At 43.6% G+C, this 15,001-nt stretch overlaps 1 protein-coding gene across 1 annotated transcript in view; it reads right to left on the bottom strand.

The window, feature by feature from the left end:
• KCNMB4 (potassium calcium-activated channel subfamily M regulatory beta subunit 4) overlaps positions 1-6,989 on the bottom strand; it is a 30,945-nt gene extending 23,956 nt beyond the window's left edge. The window contains exon 1 of the mRNA XM_006121564.5: positions 5,406-6,989. Within this exon, the coding sequence (XP_006121626.2) occupies positions 5,406-5,744 (339 nt within the window). The 5' untranslated portion in view covers positions 5,745-6,989. The remainder of the gene's footprint in view (positions 1-5,405) is intronic.
• Positions 6,990-15,001: the final 8,012 nt, after the last annotated feature.

Raw genomic sequence — 15,001 nt, 5'->3', positions numbered from 1 at the left:
CAGGGCTGGGTAAGCAGGAGCAAGGGTAAGGAGTGGAAGCAGCAGAAAGCTGCTTTCCTGGGTCGGCCCGCTGGCAGCTACTTTCTGGGGCTGCGATGCTTGCTGCCTCCTCTGGTCATTCTGAAGGATAACTGTCCCTGCTATCAGAGTTCTCCACTTCTATTTGATGAGAAACAACTGGATTCCAGGCACATCTCACTGTCCTGACAGAACCAAACCCTGAACTAGCTTTAAGTTATAAGAGGAAGTTGCATACCAAATTTAGTGGTCATAGTTTAGAAGTTCTTAAACAGACTCTCAGATGGACAGATCGACTGAATGCAAATTATTAATCTACTATATATTTGAAAGAGTTTGTTTCAAACTCTTTGTTCTCTGCTGCAGTATTTAGAATACAAACAGGACAGAGGAATGCTTGCTCAGAAACAATAGTTTCTGCTGTCTTAAATAAGACCTTACACTTTTTGAGGTAAGATGCTAATAATTCAGTTCTGTAAAGTACCTTGCACTTTGGGTACTTAAAAAAAAATACATATGAGCAATAATAAATACATAAGAGCAATAATAATTGTGATGTTAGGCATAGCAGACACTCGTTTTTTGTTCTAATTTGACATAAAAACTCAAGTTATTTATGAATATACAAGCAAAAATTGCCTAAAAATCATTAGCCAGTAAAAAAGGTAATAGATGTCCAGGAAAACTGTTTTAGTTCATTTCCTATTTTCTGATTAGCTGCACCAATACAGCAGTACTGAGTACTACCCTGCTGACATCCTAGACTCCATCTAGAAGATGAAAGAATCCAAGTAGGTGCTTTAGAAGTTGTATAATCTTCCTCCCTCAAACACACACTTTGATCAATAACAATGTTAGGAAAACACACATTTCTGCCAAGTAACAGTGTGTAACCATTTCTAAAATGAATATTGTGGCTTCAGAGAGTTTTCCTAGCCTATGCAGAGACTATTATTGAAAAATAAACTTGAATTCTATTAATGTTCAGTTAATTCAAATCATAACTTTTGATCCCTAAATGGAGTTACCAGAATAGTACACTGGCAGTACAAATGTAATAAAGCTTGCAGAACTTTATCCTCCTCAATCTTCTATGCATAATTTATTGTAACTTTCATTCAGGGTACTTCCTAAAAGCTTCTGTCTGCAACTAATTTAGCATTGAGAAAATGAAGATACTCATTTGTCATAAAGAAATAAGAACATAAGAACGGCCGTACTGAGTCAGACCAAAGGTCCATCTAGCCCAGTATCCTATCTACCGACAGTGGCCAGCACCAGGTGCCCCAGAGAGGGTGGACCGAAGACAATGATCAAGTGATTTGTCTCCTGCCATCCCTCTCCAGCCTCTGACAGACAGAGGCCAAGGACTCCATTTTATCCCCTGGCTAATAGCCTTTTATGGACCTAACCTCCATGAAATTATCTAGCTTCTCTTTAAACTCTGTTATAGTCCTAGCCTTCACAGCCTCCTCTGGCAAGGAGTTCCACAGGTTGACTGCATGCTGTGTGAAGAAGAACTTTCTTTTATTAGTTTTAAACCTGCTCCCCATTAATTTCATTTGGTGTCCTCTAGTTCTTCTATTTAGGGAACTAATAAATAACTTTTCTTTATTGGCCCTCTCCACACCACTCATGATTTTATAGACCTCTATCATATCCCCCCTCAGTCTCCTCTTTTCTAAACTGAAAATCCCAGTCTCTTTAACCTCCCCTCATATGGGACCCGTTCCAAACCCCTAATCATTTTAGTTGCCCTTTTCTGAACCCTTTCCAAGGCCAAAATATCTTTTTTGAGGTGAGGAGACCACATCAGTACACAGTATTCAAGATGTGGGCGTACCATAGTTTTATATAGGGGCAGTAAGATATTCTGGGTCCTATTTTCTATCCCTTTCCTAATAATTCCTAGCATCCTATTTGCCTTTTTGACCGCCGCTGCACACTGCGTGGAAGTTTTCAGAGAACTGTCCACGATAACTCCAAGATCTCTTTCCTGATTTATTGTAGCCAAATTAGCCCCCATCATACTGTACGTATAGTTGGGGTTATTTCTCCCGATGTGCATTACTTTACACTTATCCACATTACATTTCATTTGCCATTTTGTTGCCCAATCACTCAGTTTGGTGAGATCTTCTTGGAGTCCCTCACAGTCTGCTTCTGTCTTGACTATCCTAAACAGTTTTGTATCATCTGCAAACTTTACTACCTCACTGCTTACCCCTTTCGCCAGATCATTTATGAATAAGTTGAAAAGGACTGGTCCCAGGACTGATTCTTGGGGTACACCACTAGTTACCCCTCTCCAATCTGAAAATTTACCATTTATTCCTACCCTTTGTTTCCTGTCTTTTAACCAGTTCTCAATCCAAGAAAGGACCTTCCCTCTTATCCCATGGCCATGTAATTTACACAAGAGCCTTTGGTGAGGGACCTTGTCAAAGGCTTTCTGAAAATCCAAGTACCGTATACTATATCTACTGGATCCCCCTTGTCCGCATGTTTGTTAACCCCTTCAAAGAACTCTAACAGATTAGTAAAACAGGATTTCCCTTTACAGAAGCCATGTTGACTTTTGTCCAACAAATTATGTTCTTCTACATGCTTCACAATTTTATTCTTTACTATTGTTTCGACTAATTTGCCCGGTACTGAAGTTAGACTTACCGGTCTGTAATTGCCAGGATCACCTCTAGAGCCCTTTTTAAATATTGGTGTCACGTTGGCTACCTTCCAGTCATTAGGTACGGAAGCCGATTTAAAGGATAGGATACAAACCACAGATAATAGCTCAGCAATTTCCCATTTGAGTTCTTTTAGAACCCTTGGATGAATGCCATCCGGTCCCGGAGATTTGTTAACATTACATTTTTCTATCTGTTCCAAAACCTCCTCTAATGACACTTCAATCCAGGACAGTTCCTCAGATTCATCACCCACAAAGGACGGTGCAGATTCAGGAATCTCCCCAACGTCCTCAGCCGTGAAGACTGAAGCAAAGAAATCATTTAGTTTCTCCGCAAAGGCTTTATCGTCCTTGATTGCTCCTTTTATAGCTCAATCATCTAGGGGACCCACAGGTTTTTTAGCAGGCTTCCTGCTTCTAATGTACTTAAAAAACATTTTATTTCTTTTTGAGTTTTTGGCTAGCTGTTCCTCAAAATCTTTTTTCGCTTTTCTTATTGCATTTTTACACTTGATTTGACAGTGTTTATGTTCTCTTCTATTTATCTCACTAGGATTGGACTTCCAGAGTGCCTCATTATTTTCTCTTTGGCTCATCAATGGTGTTTCCAGATATTGCAAATCTGTTGCTTCCTTCTTTGAAGAATTGTTGAGCACACTAGTAGATGTCCTCTATGGAGTGGTCAGTCTAATGTCTTCAGTCTAATCTCTTCCCTATTGCTTAATAAGAATAGTCAAGCATGACTTCTTGAGTTTGCACCAAGAGACGAAAGAGACAAACAAGCTCATTGCCGAAAGTATCCCAGCTTGCACATATCACAAAACTCTGAATTTAAGCCACATAATGAAGAGAAATGTTGAAAGAATACACACAGAGCTTCCTAATTTCACACTCATGGATGTGACATTTCCCAGACTTTTGTTGAGATTACTTGCATTTCCCTTGATATATAGCTAAATCCAGGATCTAAAATCTTTTGTTAGCACTGAAGTGATTTTTTGTTCTTTTTTGGTAACTGACAATGTAGACTTTCAAGGAGTGGAGTAGGCAGACTTCATTCATTCCTCTTTATGTACTTGTCACCTTAACTCTTCATGTGCCACCTTTGTTTCTCTTCTAAAACGTTCTACATTTTAAATTTAACTTCCTTGCTCAGTGTTGTGTATCCTACTACTCATTCATCTATGCTTGCAGCTATATCACCCTTGAATCTCTGGCACGCCCTCTTCCTCTACAATGGTATTTTTATGTACAAGGTTTTGGAGACTTGCTGCTTTGAGACATAGCTATGAATCACACCCTACAATAGCCTGCCAACTAATCTAAATCAGGAACTTTCAAATAGGAGCCAAATTAAGAGACAAAAACCTCTAAAGCAAAAGCATGAAGATTAGTGTTTGCTTTTGTAGCACGACAAATATACGAAGGGGTAGTAATTCTCATAGCATAAATACACATTCAATGCTTACCTTGCTGCAATAGCTGTAGGGTTTTTTTTTTACCCTTCCTTCCACTTGCTTATACTGTAGTAACTTTGTGCCAACTTAAAGTGCTCAACTCCTTTACTAGCTTAAGTAAACTAGAAAGGCAGGGATCATATTTCACAAAAAACACCTCATATCCCCGGAGAAAGTTTTTTGTTTGGCTGGTTTAAAGGAGTTTCAAAAGTGGAATCTACCAGACGTGTTAAAAGCAATGAATACGGGTCATGCCTTCCACATCATTTTTCTCTGGTGGCTGAAGTACTTTTAGGGAGGATAGACTTCTTTTCCGACTTAGCTCTCTCTAAGTGGAGTCATATTGCTGCTGGATTTGTGACTTTCCATGCGTTTCCCTAGAATGGGGAAGAGTGAACAACACGGAGCAGCCAGGTTGGAAGGAAGAAGCTCGGATTTAAACATCAGTATCTGCAAATAACCGCGAAGAAACACAAAGTCAGCTGACTACGTGCGATTCTTTGGCAGTTTCGGGCGCTCCTCCTCCCAGGACCCCCGCTCCTCTCTCTCCAAGCAGCAAGGGGGTAAATGACACCGAGGGGAGGTCGCAATCCGTTGTCAATGGTGTTTCTCTCTGGCCGCGTCCCGGCAAATCGGGTCTCAGCTACAAGTGCGGAGCTTAGGGGGGAGATTTCCGCAGCCCTGATGGACTCCGCGGCTCCAAGCTCCCATCAAGTATTGGCTCTTTTACGGGGAGGACGATTAACATTAAAGGGGAAAACTCCAGGCTCCTCTTCTCGTTAGATCCAACTGTTTTTCAACCAGCCCGTGAGCAGCTCCGTCCGAGGCCGGAGCGGGGAGGAGGAGCGGCCAGAGAGCGGGTGACGAAGTTATCCATGGGAGAAGTTAACTCGGGAGCTAAAACTTTGCCGTGCCACGGGAGGCGGGCGGGAAGCAGGGCGGGAAGAGAGGCCCCAAAAGTTGGAGCGTCTGGGTTAGATGCTGACAGCCGGCGGCAACGCGGGGCGCTAGCAACAGGCTGCGCAGCCGGAGCAAGAGGGACAGAAGGATGCGAGGGGCTGATCAGCTTTCTGCTATTCGGGCCATTAGATCCAGTATCAGTGAGTTCCCCCTCCCCCCGGAGGCCCCGATCCCCAGGATTCAGAGACAAGCCCCAAAGCACGAGCTGGCGTCTCGGTCTCCGCGACGACACACGTGCTCTGGGGGCTCCCCCTGCCCTTTTCTCCCTGGCACAAGTTTACCTTGGGGTTGGTGATGAGCTGGTGCTCGTCCTGGTGCAGCAGCAGCGCCCTGGAGTTCGACTCCGAGTTGTTGACGTAGATCTGGAGGCAGGGGTAGAGCGAGGTGCCCTTGCAATCCGCGCCGCACGTGAAAGTGCATTCAAACATCTCCCCGATCTGCTGCACCGAGAGCACCGTGCAGTTGGCAGCTTTTCCTTGCAAATCCTGCAAAGCGGGGTTGAGCCAGCAGAAGCCCAGGATGAAGAGCGACACGATGCCGGAGACGATCAGGAACAAGCCGAGCCGGATGCTTTTGTCTTCGGCTTCTGTGTACTCGTAAGACACCCTGATTTTCGCCATCTCCCCCTAGAGCTCCTGTGAGTGCTGCCCCGGGCAGAGCAGCAGAGGGTGTGAGAGGAGGCGGAGAGGGGCGATCAGAGACAAACTCCCTCCACTCCAGCTGCCAAGCTCCTCAGCCGGGGTCCGGAGCGCGCCTGCTGTGGCGAGATGCCGCCGTGCAACCTTTCACGCCCCCCTCATCGTGCAAGGCGGCGGGTGCCAGTCACCAGGGCAAGCCCCCTCCTCTTCCCGCCGAGCTAGAGGTGTTTCCCGGGCCTCTCGGGCTCTCCCTCCGTCAGTGGTGGGAGCTGGCAACATCTGCCGGGATCTAAGCTGCTTAGCGGCAGCGCCCCAGCAGCCCCTCATGGCTGGGAGCCTTGCCCGCCCGCTAAGAAGTGACCTCGCTGAGCCGCGGCCGCCGGCTGATCCAGCCCCCGAGCGAGGCAATCCCCTCTCGGCACAGCTTGGCCCGGGATTATCTGCCCCCGGCTGACTGCTCCAGGAAGCGCCTGATAACTGCTCCGGATTAACACCATCCGAGGGAGACCCTGAGCGGGGGCCGCCAGCCCCACCCGGGCAGGGGGGATCCGCGCCGCACGTGGGGTTGCCGCGCCAGCACCCCGCCCGCGGGAGCCGAGGCGCGGGTTTCACTCAGGGCTGGGCTCGGCCACTAGGCTCCCAGCCCCGCCGGCGGCACTACGTGTGCGCGGAGCGCTCCCGCCGCGGCGTCCCTGCTGCCCAGCCCGGAGCTGAGGGGAGCCAGGCTGCGGGGCCCGCCCGGAGCTACAAGCGGGAAAAGCGAGCGGCGGCTGGGTTTGCCTGGGAGCGGCTCGATCCTCTCGCGCCAAAGCACGGCCGGGCAAGCGGGCTCTATCGCTGCTGACCCCTCATCTCGCTGCAGCACAGAAGGCGGCCAGAGGCGTAGCCCCACCCGGCCGCCAGAGGCTGCTGAGGGGGTTGAGCTCTAGCGCTCCCACGTCGGGAAAAGCTGAGGGGGGGCAGCAGCACAGCGACAAGCAACGCGCTTTGGTACCTGGCCTGTGCCGAGAGCAGCCCCTTACTGGGGTGAAAGGATCACACTCTCCTCCCACCCTCAGTCCCGCGGTGCTGCGCTGATTGGCAAGGCGAAGGACCTACCCCCGCTGAGGAAAGAAATACGCACCCATTTTCCTCGCGGAGACAATTAGCTTTAGGAAAATAAACAAACATATACATGGCCAGCTCATTGCCATTTCTATATTGGTAGCTACTAAGTCTGGTTTTCCTAAAGCTCCTGTCACAGCAACCATACAGGTGTCACTTATCACAGTAGACCTAGTCAGCCCTGCCATAACTTAAGCCCTGGATAGGGGCCCAGGGAAGGTAGCAAGCAAAGGGGGGGGGGGGAGAGGAAGACTTCAACCTGAAGTCTTTTGGCCAGGACCTAGGGCCTGCCACCATGCAGCGAGATTGAAGTCCCAATCCCCATGGCCAGGGCTTGTCATTCTCTCAACACTGAGTGGAAGTCCCAAAGCCTGAGCCTCCACTGCCCCTGGTAAGATGAGAAACCCACCTATTGACTGCTCTTCCCCCATTGTGCCCCAGCTGTTTCTAACCCCTGATGGTGGCCCCAGCAACAACTAAGGCAGTGTATCCAGGATCAACAAGAAAGGGAAAGCCTCTATTTTGTCTCCTTCCCTTCCCCCAGCCCAGGAGACTGTAGCTCCAAGAAAGGGCCCTGGTGGCTGCATTTGAGAAACACTGTTCTAGATCCTATTCTCTGTGTTAAGCTGCCCACAGTTACTCACAACTGAATGTGCCAAGAAGCAGAGCAGAGACCTCCAGCTGGCGGTGTGTTCTAGACTTAAATTATGAGACCCCCCCAATATCAAGTATGAACTCCTCAACCACTATAACAGCCTTTCTTGGAGTTGTAGATAGTCCCTCTGGGCACCCCACTTTTTTTGGTGGCTAATGGTCCTTTACACCAAACACTATTCAGATTATTCCCAATCCCAAAGGAACAGTCAGTCACCCTAGCTCTCACCACACAAGGCCTGTGACCAAATGTATAATAAACTAACTAAAAGTTTAACAACCTAGGAAAAAAACTTATTTGCAACAGCAATTCTAAAACTTTAGCAATCCAAGAAACCCCATTTTGATTTACAATTTTTTCATGATCCACCCCATCCTGCTCCTTCTCAGAGGCCTAAATCCTACCCATTCCTTGCCTCCTCTATTGCTTGCTTTCTTCTCCCACCCTCATTGAGAAAAGGCTCCAGGGCTAAAGCTCTGGGTTAGGCCAGGGATGAGGGTTTAGGAATGTGGGAGGGTTTACAGATTCCAGGAGGGAGTTTGGGTCTGGGTTGGGACTCTGGGCAGGGATTGGGGTGCAGGAGGAAGGTGAGGGCTTAGCAGTCTTGCTCTGTCCCTGAAGTCCAGCCTATACAGAAAAAAAATTTTTGACAAGGGTTTTTAGTCCCTTTCTCCAAGTCAAACTGTGACAAGACCAGGGCAGGAGATGACCCTTCTTGTGATAAACTAGTATTTCACACATAGTATTACTTCTCTGCTGACTGGAGGACTGGGGGGGGGGGGGGTCTAGTTTCATAGCAAAGACTTCGAATTACAGAGCAAAACATGTAATTACTTTATAAAACATGGGAAATTAATTCATGCAGCAGCTTACACAAACATTTCAGAAAGTCCAAACACATGACTATACATCTAATACCTATTTTATCACTGCTAACACACAGTTGAGCCAGAGTGATTTGCAGCTGCGCCTTCATCAGTGATAAGTGAAGCCAAGGGGCCTTGGCAAGAGCTGGCACCTGGTCTTCCAGTGTCAAATTCTGCTCTTGTACAGTATTTTAAATGACTGGTTGGTAAAAAGTGTTCTGAGTGGTTATAGGTGCATGCAGACCAAGAAAAAGAGCAGTAATGGGATACCTATGCAAATTTCATTCTAAGCGCAGTCACTTTGTGGTATGTTATCACCAGAGAGAGAAGTAGCCTGCCCTAGAGGGGTCCAACTCCACTAAAACTCCATCTGTTACATATAGCCTGCTAATAGAGTCAGTGTGGCATCCAAGACATCAGGTGAAGTGTGTTCATGAGCCTGTCTTGCTCGTTTATTCATAGACTTCACTTTCAACTCCATAGAGTTTAGTGTAGTAGTTGAGCTTGGAAGTAACAAATGTGCAAACTATTGTGGTCAGGTACATAGCAGAGAATGGACAGTATTGTGCCTGGCTACAGGTATTGAAAGGCATTTCTCAGTACTGGCACAAATGAGGATCCTTCGGAACTTCCAAGAGTCCATCCACACTAGTGAGTAGAGGACAGATACCTCTGAAGAAGGTAAATGTTAAGACCAATACTTAAAACCACATTCCTCTTTCCATTAACACCTCTTTGCCTGGATTTTGCTAATTTGAGTGTTACTGGCAGTATTGAGTAATGGGTGCTGCCTGCTGTGAAGTTATATCATCAGTACCAGCAATATACAGGAGTACATACAAGCTTCTAGGGGATTAAATAATGTTGAATAGGAAGAACAGGGGTGATTACTGCAAAAATATAGGAATGGATGCTCTTGAAGTGAGGAAGTAGCATTCATGACAAATCTCTATGATGGGGGTGTGCCCTAAGCACATTTCCTACCATACACACTACTATCATATCTATACAAAATACATCATGTAAGGTGAAATATGAAAGCTGGCATCACACTAGTTATGCATTGTAAAGTGCATGTGTGAAATGTTATGAATGTCTCTTGACATGCTCACTGAGGCCATTGGGGGTGAAGGTACTAAAAGAGCACACAAGGAAGACAAACTCTTTGCAAAGAAGTTCAATGTAAAGAATTAATTTATCTTCACAGCAGAAAATGTAAAGGAGAGTCCCACCCCTGAATCATTCTTAGCAGATGACCTCTGAAGAAATGTTCCAGATTCACTTATGAATAGAGATGGTTTTAGAACCAATAAATTAAATAGTAATAAGTCCCCTGAACCAGATGGTGTTCCCCATCAAAAGTTCTGAAGGAACTCAGATATGAAATTGCTAATTGTGGCATGTAACCTATCATTTAAATCAACCTCTGTAGTGAGTGACTAGAAGGTAGCTAAATTCATGCCAATTTTAAAAAAAGGCTTCATGGGCAATTCTGTCAATTACAAGCCAGGAAGCCTAACTTCAATATCTGGCAAATTGGTTGAAATTATAGTAAAAATAAAAAGATATATAAATGAACATATGTTGAAAAGCATTAATGTGGCTTTTGGAAAGGGAAGTTGTACCTCATCAGTCTAATAGCATTCTTTTGAGGGTGTCAACAAGCATATGGACAAGGGTGAGCCAAAGGATACAGTGTACCTGATCATTCAGAAAGCCTTTAACAAATTCCAAGCAAAAGGCTCTTAAGCAAAATAAGTAGTTATGGGATAAGAGGGAAGGTGTTCTGAAGGATCTATAACTGGTTAAAATATAGAAAAAGAAAGGGAATGAATAAATGATTAATTTTCAATGAGAACTGTAAATAGTAGGGTTCCCCAAGAATCTGTACTGGGATCAATGCTTGTTTAAAATACTCAAATGATCTGGAAAGAGGGTGAGGTTAATAATGAAGGGGCAGAGTTTGAAGATTACTATCTTGAAAAATTTAGTAAGTCCAAAGCTGCCTGCAAGTTAAAAAGGGTTCTCAGAAAACTGGATGATTAGACAATAAAATGGCAGATGAAATTCCGTGTTGATACATGCAAAGTAATGCACAATGGAAAAAATAATCCCAATTATGCATACAAATGGGTTCTAATTTAGCTATTACCACTCAAGGAGATGATCTTGAAGTCACTGTGCATAGTTATCTGAAAACATCTGCTCAATGTGCAGCGGCAGTCAAAAAAGTTAACCATGTTAGGAACCATTTAGAAAAGGAGATATAAAATGACAGAAATCATCATAATACCACTGTATGAATCCATGGTACAGTCACACCTACAATACTACATGCAGTTCTTCTTGCCCAATCTCAAAAAAGATATATTAGAATCAGAAAAGGTACAGAGAATGGCAAGAAATTAAATTGTAAAACAAATGCCATATGAGCAGAGATTAACCATCCAAGTCATTTTAATCTTAGAAGAGAGACAGTTAAGCAGGGAGAACATGCTAAAGGTATATAAAATCATTAATGGTGTGGAGAAAATGAATAGGGAAGTGCTATTTACTTTTCATGCAATCCAACTGATTAAATTAATAGGTATCCAGTCTATAACTAACAAAAGGAAGTATTTCTTCACACAAGCGCACAATTTACCTATGGAATTTCTTACCGGAGGATGTGAAGGCCAAAAGAAAAACTGAGTTTATAAAAAAAAAAAAAAAAAAAAGATAAATTCATGGAGCATAGGTCCATCTAGTAAGCCAAGATGGTCAGGAATGCAACCTGATGAATTAGGTGTTAAACTTCTGACTGCTGGAAGATGGGACTGGATGCCAGGGGATTAAAAATTATTCTGTTCTGTTGTTCATTCTCTCTGAAGCATCCGTCAAAAGATACGATGATGGGCTATTGGTCTGATTCAGCATATCTATTCTTATAATGTGGCAAAAATATGACTAAGACAAGGCAGCGTTGCTTAGGGAAAGGTGATAAAAACAGGTCTACCCTTGACAAGGAATGTGGCTTTGTCAATTTACATATTATCAGTAAGCAAAATGATTGACCTGAACCGGCAGGGGCTTTCATGATCCTGAACTCAAGAAACAGAATTAACATGGCTTCTGTACCCCCAAAGAAACATACTTAATCCCCAGGAGACATTCCTGACTTGTAAAATAAAGACGTTCCTTTGAGGATATAAGGAACAGAGAAAGACTCCATCAATTTCTTTTGCCTCAGGAGATAAAGAAACCAAGCAATTTGGTCTCTGTGATGCATCCTGGCCAGTGAAAAGCTGGAAAGGAGACAAATGAAAAAAAAAACCCAGCTTGAGCAAAGACTGCATCTTGTTTGAATAAGTTGTAATCTTTTAGGCCACGTCTACATGGCAGAACTAAAGTCAAAATAAGCTATGCAACTTGAGAAATGCTAATTGCCTAGCTTAAGTTGAAATAGCTGCTTTCGACTTTTGGCGCTATCTACATAGAAGTTATTTTGAGAAAGAGCACTCTTCCCTTAACTTCCCTTACTCGTAGTACAATGAGGGTTACAGGAGTCAGAGTAAGCAGACTTCCAGCTCAACATTATTTCAACATGTTGAAATAACAGTCTGCATCTACACACAAACAGTTATTTCAGAATAACCATCTCTACCTTTATTTTACTTAGTATCACTTAATCCAGGCTTTTTCATTAATAAACTTGTTTTACTTTTGCTATAAGAATTCAGTTCTGTATTTGAAGGCACAGCTATAGTTACCCCAATTAAGTTAATAAATTGTGATCTACTGACTCCAACAGAGCAGCAAACTTTTTATCTTGTGAATGCAGTGATGACGGGGATGGGGGAAAGAGGAGGTATATTGCAGAAAAACATCTCTCTGGAGCCGAGGGTTGGAGTTCAGAGTGTTACCTGGTAGGCAAGGTTTACACCGGGAGATCCTTGAAGAGTTTGATGGGGTGGTGAATAGATTGGTGTTCAACAAAACTCATGCTTGCTGAGCCACAGAGGCAATAAAGTGGTTCACAATTCTGGGTATCCCTTTGAGTGGGTTAGTCTCATATTGTAAGTATCAGGGCCAGTGTAGTGTAATTCTTTCTACCCTACCAAACCACCCAGCCAACCATGAGTTTACTGTCATTGTCAGCACCATCTCAGCGCTGTATCTGGTCTGAACCCCAATTCAAGGGTCTATGTTTTGAGAGATCAGCTGTTTGAAATGTGTTCTACAGGACCATTTCAATCACATATGCAGAGTACGGACAAGGAGACAGAGTGCTAAATGACAATTAGTTGCATGCAAACACCAGATTTTTCTGCTAGAGAGAATTGCACATTTAAAGTTTGGCCAGACTGCCCACCTCAATATAATTACTAATCTATTAGCAAAAGGCATTGGGTGTTTTCGGAGACATTGAATTTACACTGATTACAGTGTATGGGTAGTTAAATTCTGATCCCAGAGCCTTTATTGTTGGTGATTTTATTGGAGCAGAGCAGTGGTAATTCCAAGGAGGAAGCTGAGCTTGCAGTTCTTCAGGTGACACACACATTGGACAAAATTCAGACGTAATAAGAGAATATAGAAAAGCAGTGTCACTTTACTGTTCACAATCACTTCTCTCGTGGGGCAATGCTCAAGGTCAGATGTTTACAAATAAGTTAATAAGTTCTTCAAAAGTTATATTCAGCAGTATTTGGCAAGAGGCTATTAAGAATCTACACTGGTGATATGAATATAAATGCTTTTGAGTATTAGCCACAATTGCATCACTGTACTCTTTATCCAGAGGTTAAACATGTATTTGATATACAGCAGTTATCATCAAATATTTAAGTAAATTACTCCCAAGTTAGTCCTGTGCCTTGCTGGCTTTAGTTTTTCATATGATCTACTGCAATCCATTTTTATATTTCTCTCTCTCCTCATTTTGACCAGTTTTTTGCTATCTTCATCTGTCCTCTTCAGTCACTCTGTACTGTTACTGCGTGTGTATAAAATACTAAAGTTTCTTACAATGATTCTAAACCTGTGTGATCTACATGCACTTGTCTGGTCCTAGCAGGGATGTCCTTAGGATTTATAGGGCCCTATGCAGTACTATTAACTGGTGCCCCTATAGCCAACGAGAGACCAGGACGGGGAGGATGACAATTTTTGGAGATGTGATTTTCTAATCTTCATTTATAAAATATTTTAAAAGCAAATTTTAAACAAAGATCCTGTAGACTAAGGTTAAGCTACACTAGCAATTTACAGCACTGTAACTTTCTGTCTCAGAAGAGTGAAAAAACACCCTTCTGAGCTCAGCAAATTACAGTGCTGTAGAGCATCAGAGTGAACCAGACCACTGTGCTAAGAGCTGTGTGCCCAGTGCTGTTAGCTACTTCCCTTGTGGAGGTGGTTTACATAGTGCTGGGAGATCTCTTTTTCCAGGGCTCATGCCGTAGCCACACTTTCAGTTTATAGCTCTACTGCAGTTGCCCTTTAAATTTTGAAATGTAGACAAAGCCTAACAGTAAATTCAGAAACTGACAGGATATACTTGGTGTTGGTAAGGGCCTGTTAAATAGCTTTTATTACCACCTGAATGGCTTTCAGTTTCAATGTTTGCTAATAGGTCTGGCAGGCTTTTTCACTTTCAAGTTAATTAGATCCTCTCCAGAGAAAGCAGCTCTACCGAACAGGGATAGGAAGAGGCGGAAGGGTGGACATTTAGAGCCAGTGGAGCCCCAAATATTTGGGTGCCCTATGCAGCTGCATATTCTACTTATGGGCAAGGATGATTCTGGGTCCCAGGATACAGCTATGCTACAGCAGGATTGACCCTCGTACTATTGCACCAGTGATTGATTTAGGATCAAATGAAGACCCACCAAATTGAGCACACATCAGTCTCCAGTTAACCCCTGTTCTCTACCTCCCACTAAGAAGAGTAAATTGATTGGAGTGTTTCTCATATTGATCTCCTGGCACGTAGACCTTGTAGTAACTAAAATTAAGATACATTGACTCCAGCTACATTATTCACGTACCAGAGTGGTGTTCTACAGGCTGACTTACTGCAGTAGTGTAGAACTACAAATACAACTTGTTTTATACCATATAAGTTTGCTACCTGTAACATCTATCTTCCAAAAGGATGGCTCCCATGCTCACAAATGTCCTTATTCCTCAGGTTCCATTATTCCTCATTACACTGTGTTGTTTGTATATGAAACCATGACTGACCCTCCATTAACCTTCCCCTTTCAAACAATTAGCAATAAGAATCTTCTGGCATTTAGTATAGAGTTTTGTAGCCTCCCCTGCTCTCTTCCAGTATCAATACTCATCCATGTGTTCTATAATCATTAGTCATTATAAGACAAAGGGTCTTTGTATGTAAGGGGGAAATTAACTTTGAGATTCAGCATCCCCTTCATTGTACCAGAATTCTCCTGAACATAGTCCTCAGTTCAACTCACTTGCTAAGCAAAGGAAATCAACTTACGTTCAATCAATTCTTCATCCTGAAGCCTTTTCTTACATACTTGACCATTAAATTGGTTAATCTGCTGGTGAAAGAATTCTATTTCATTGCTGCTAAGTACTACAAACCACTTATAGATAACTCTAACTCT

The sequence above is a fragment of the Pelodiscus sinensis genome, chromosome 1, assembly GCF_052426305.1.
Source record: "Pelodiscus sinensis isolate ZL-2025 chromosome 1, ASM5242630v1, whole genome shotgun sequence".
NCBI lineage: Eukaryota > Metazoa > Chordata > Testudines > Trionychidae > Pelodiscus > Pelodiscus sinensis.
This window is presented reverse-complemented; position numbering and strand designations above follow the sequence as displayed.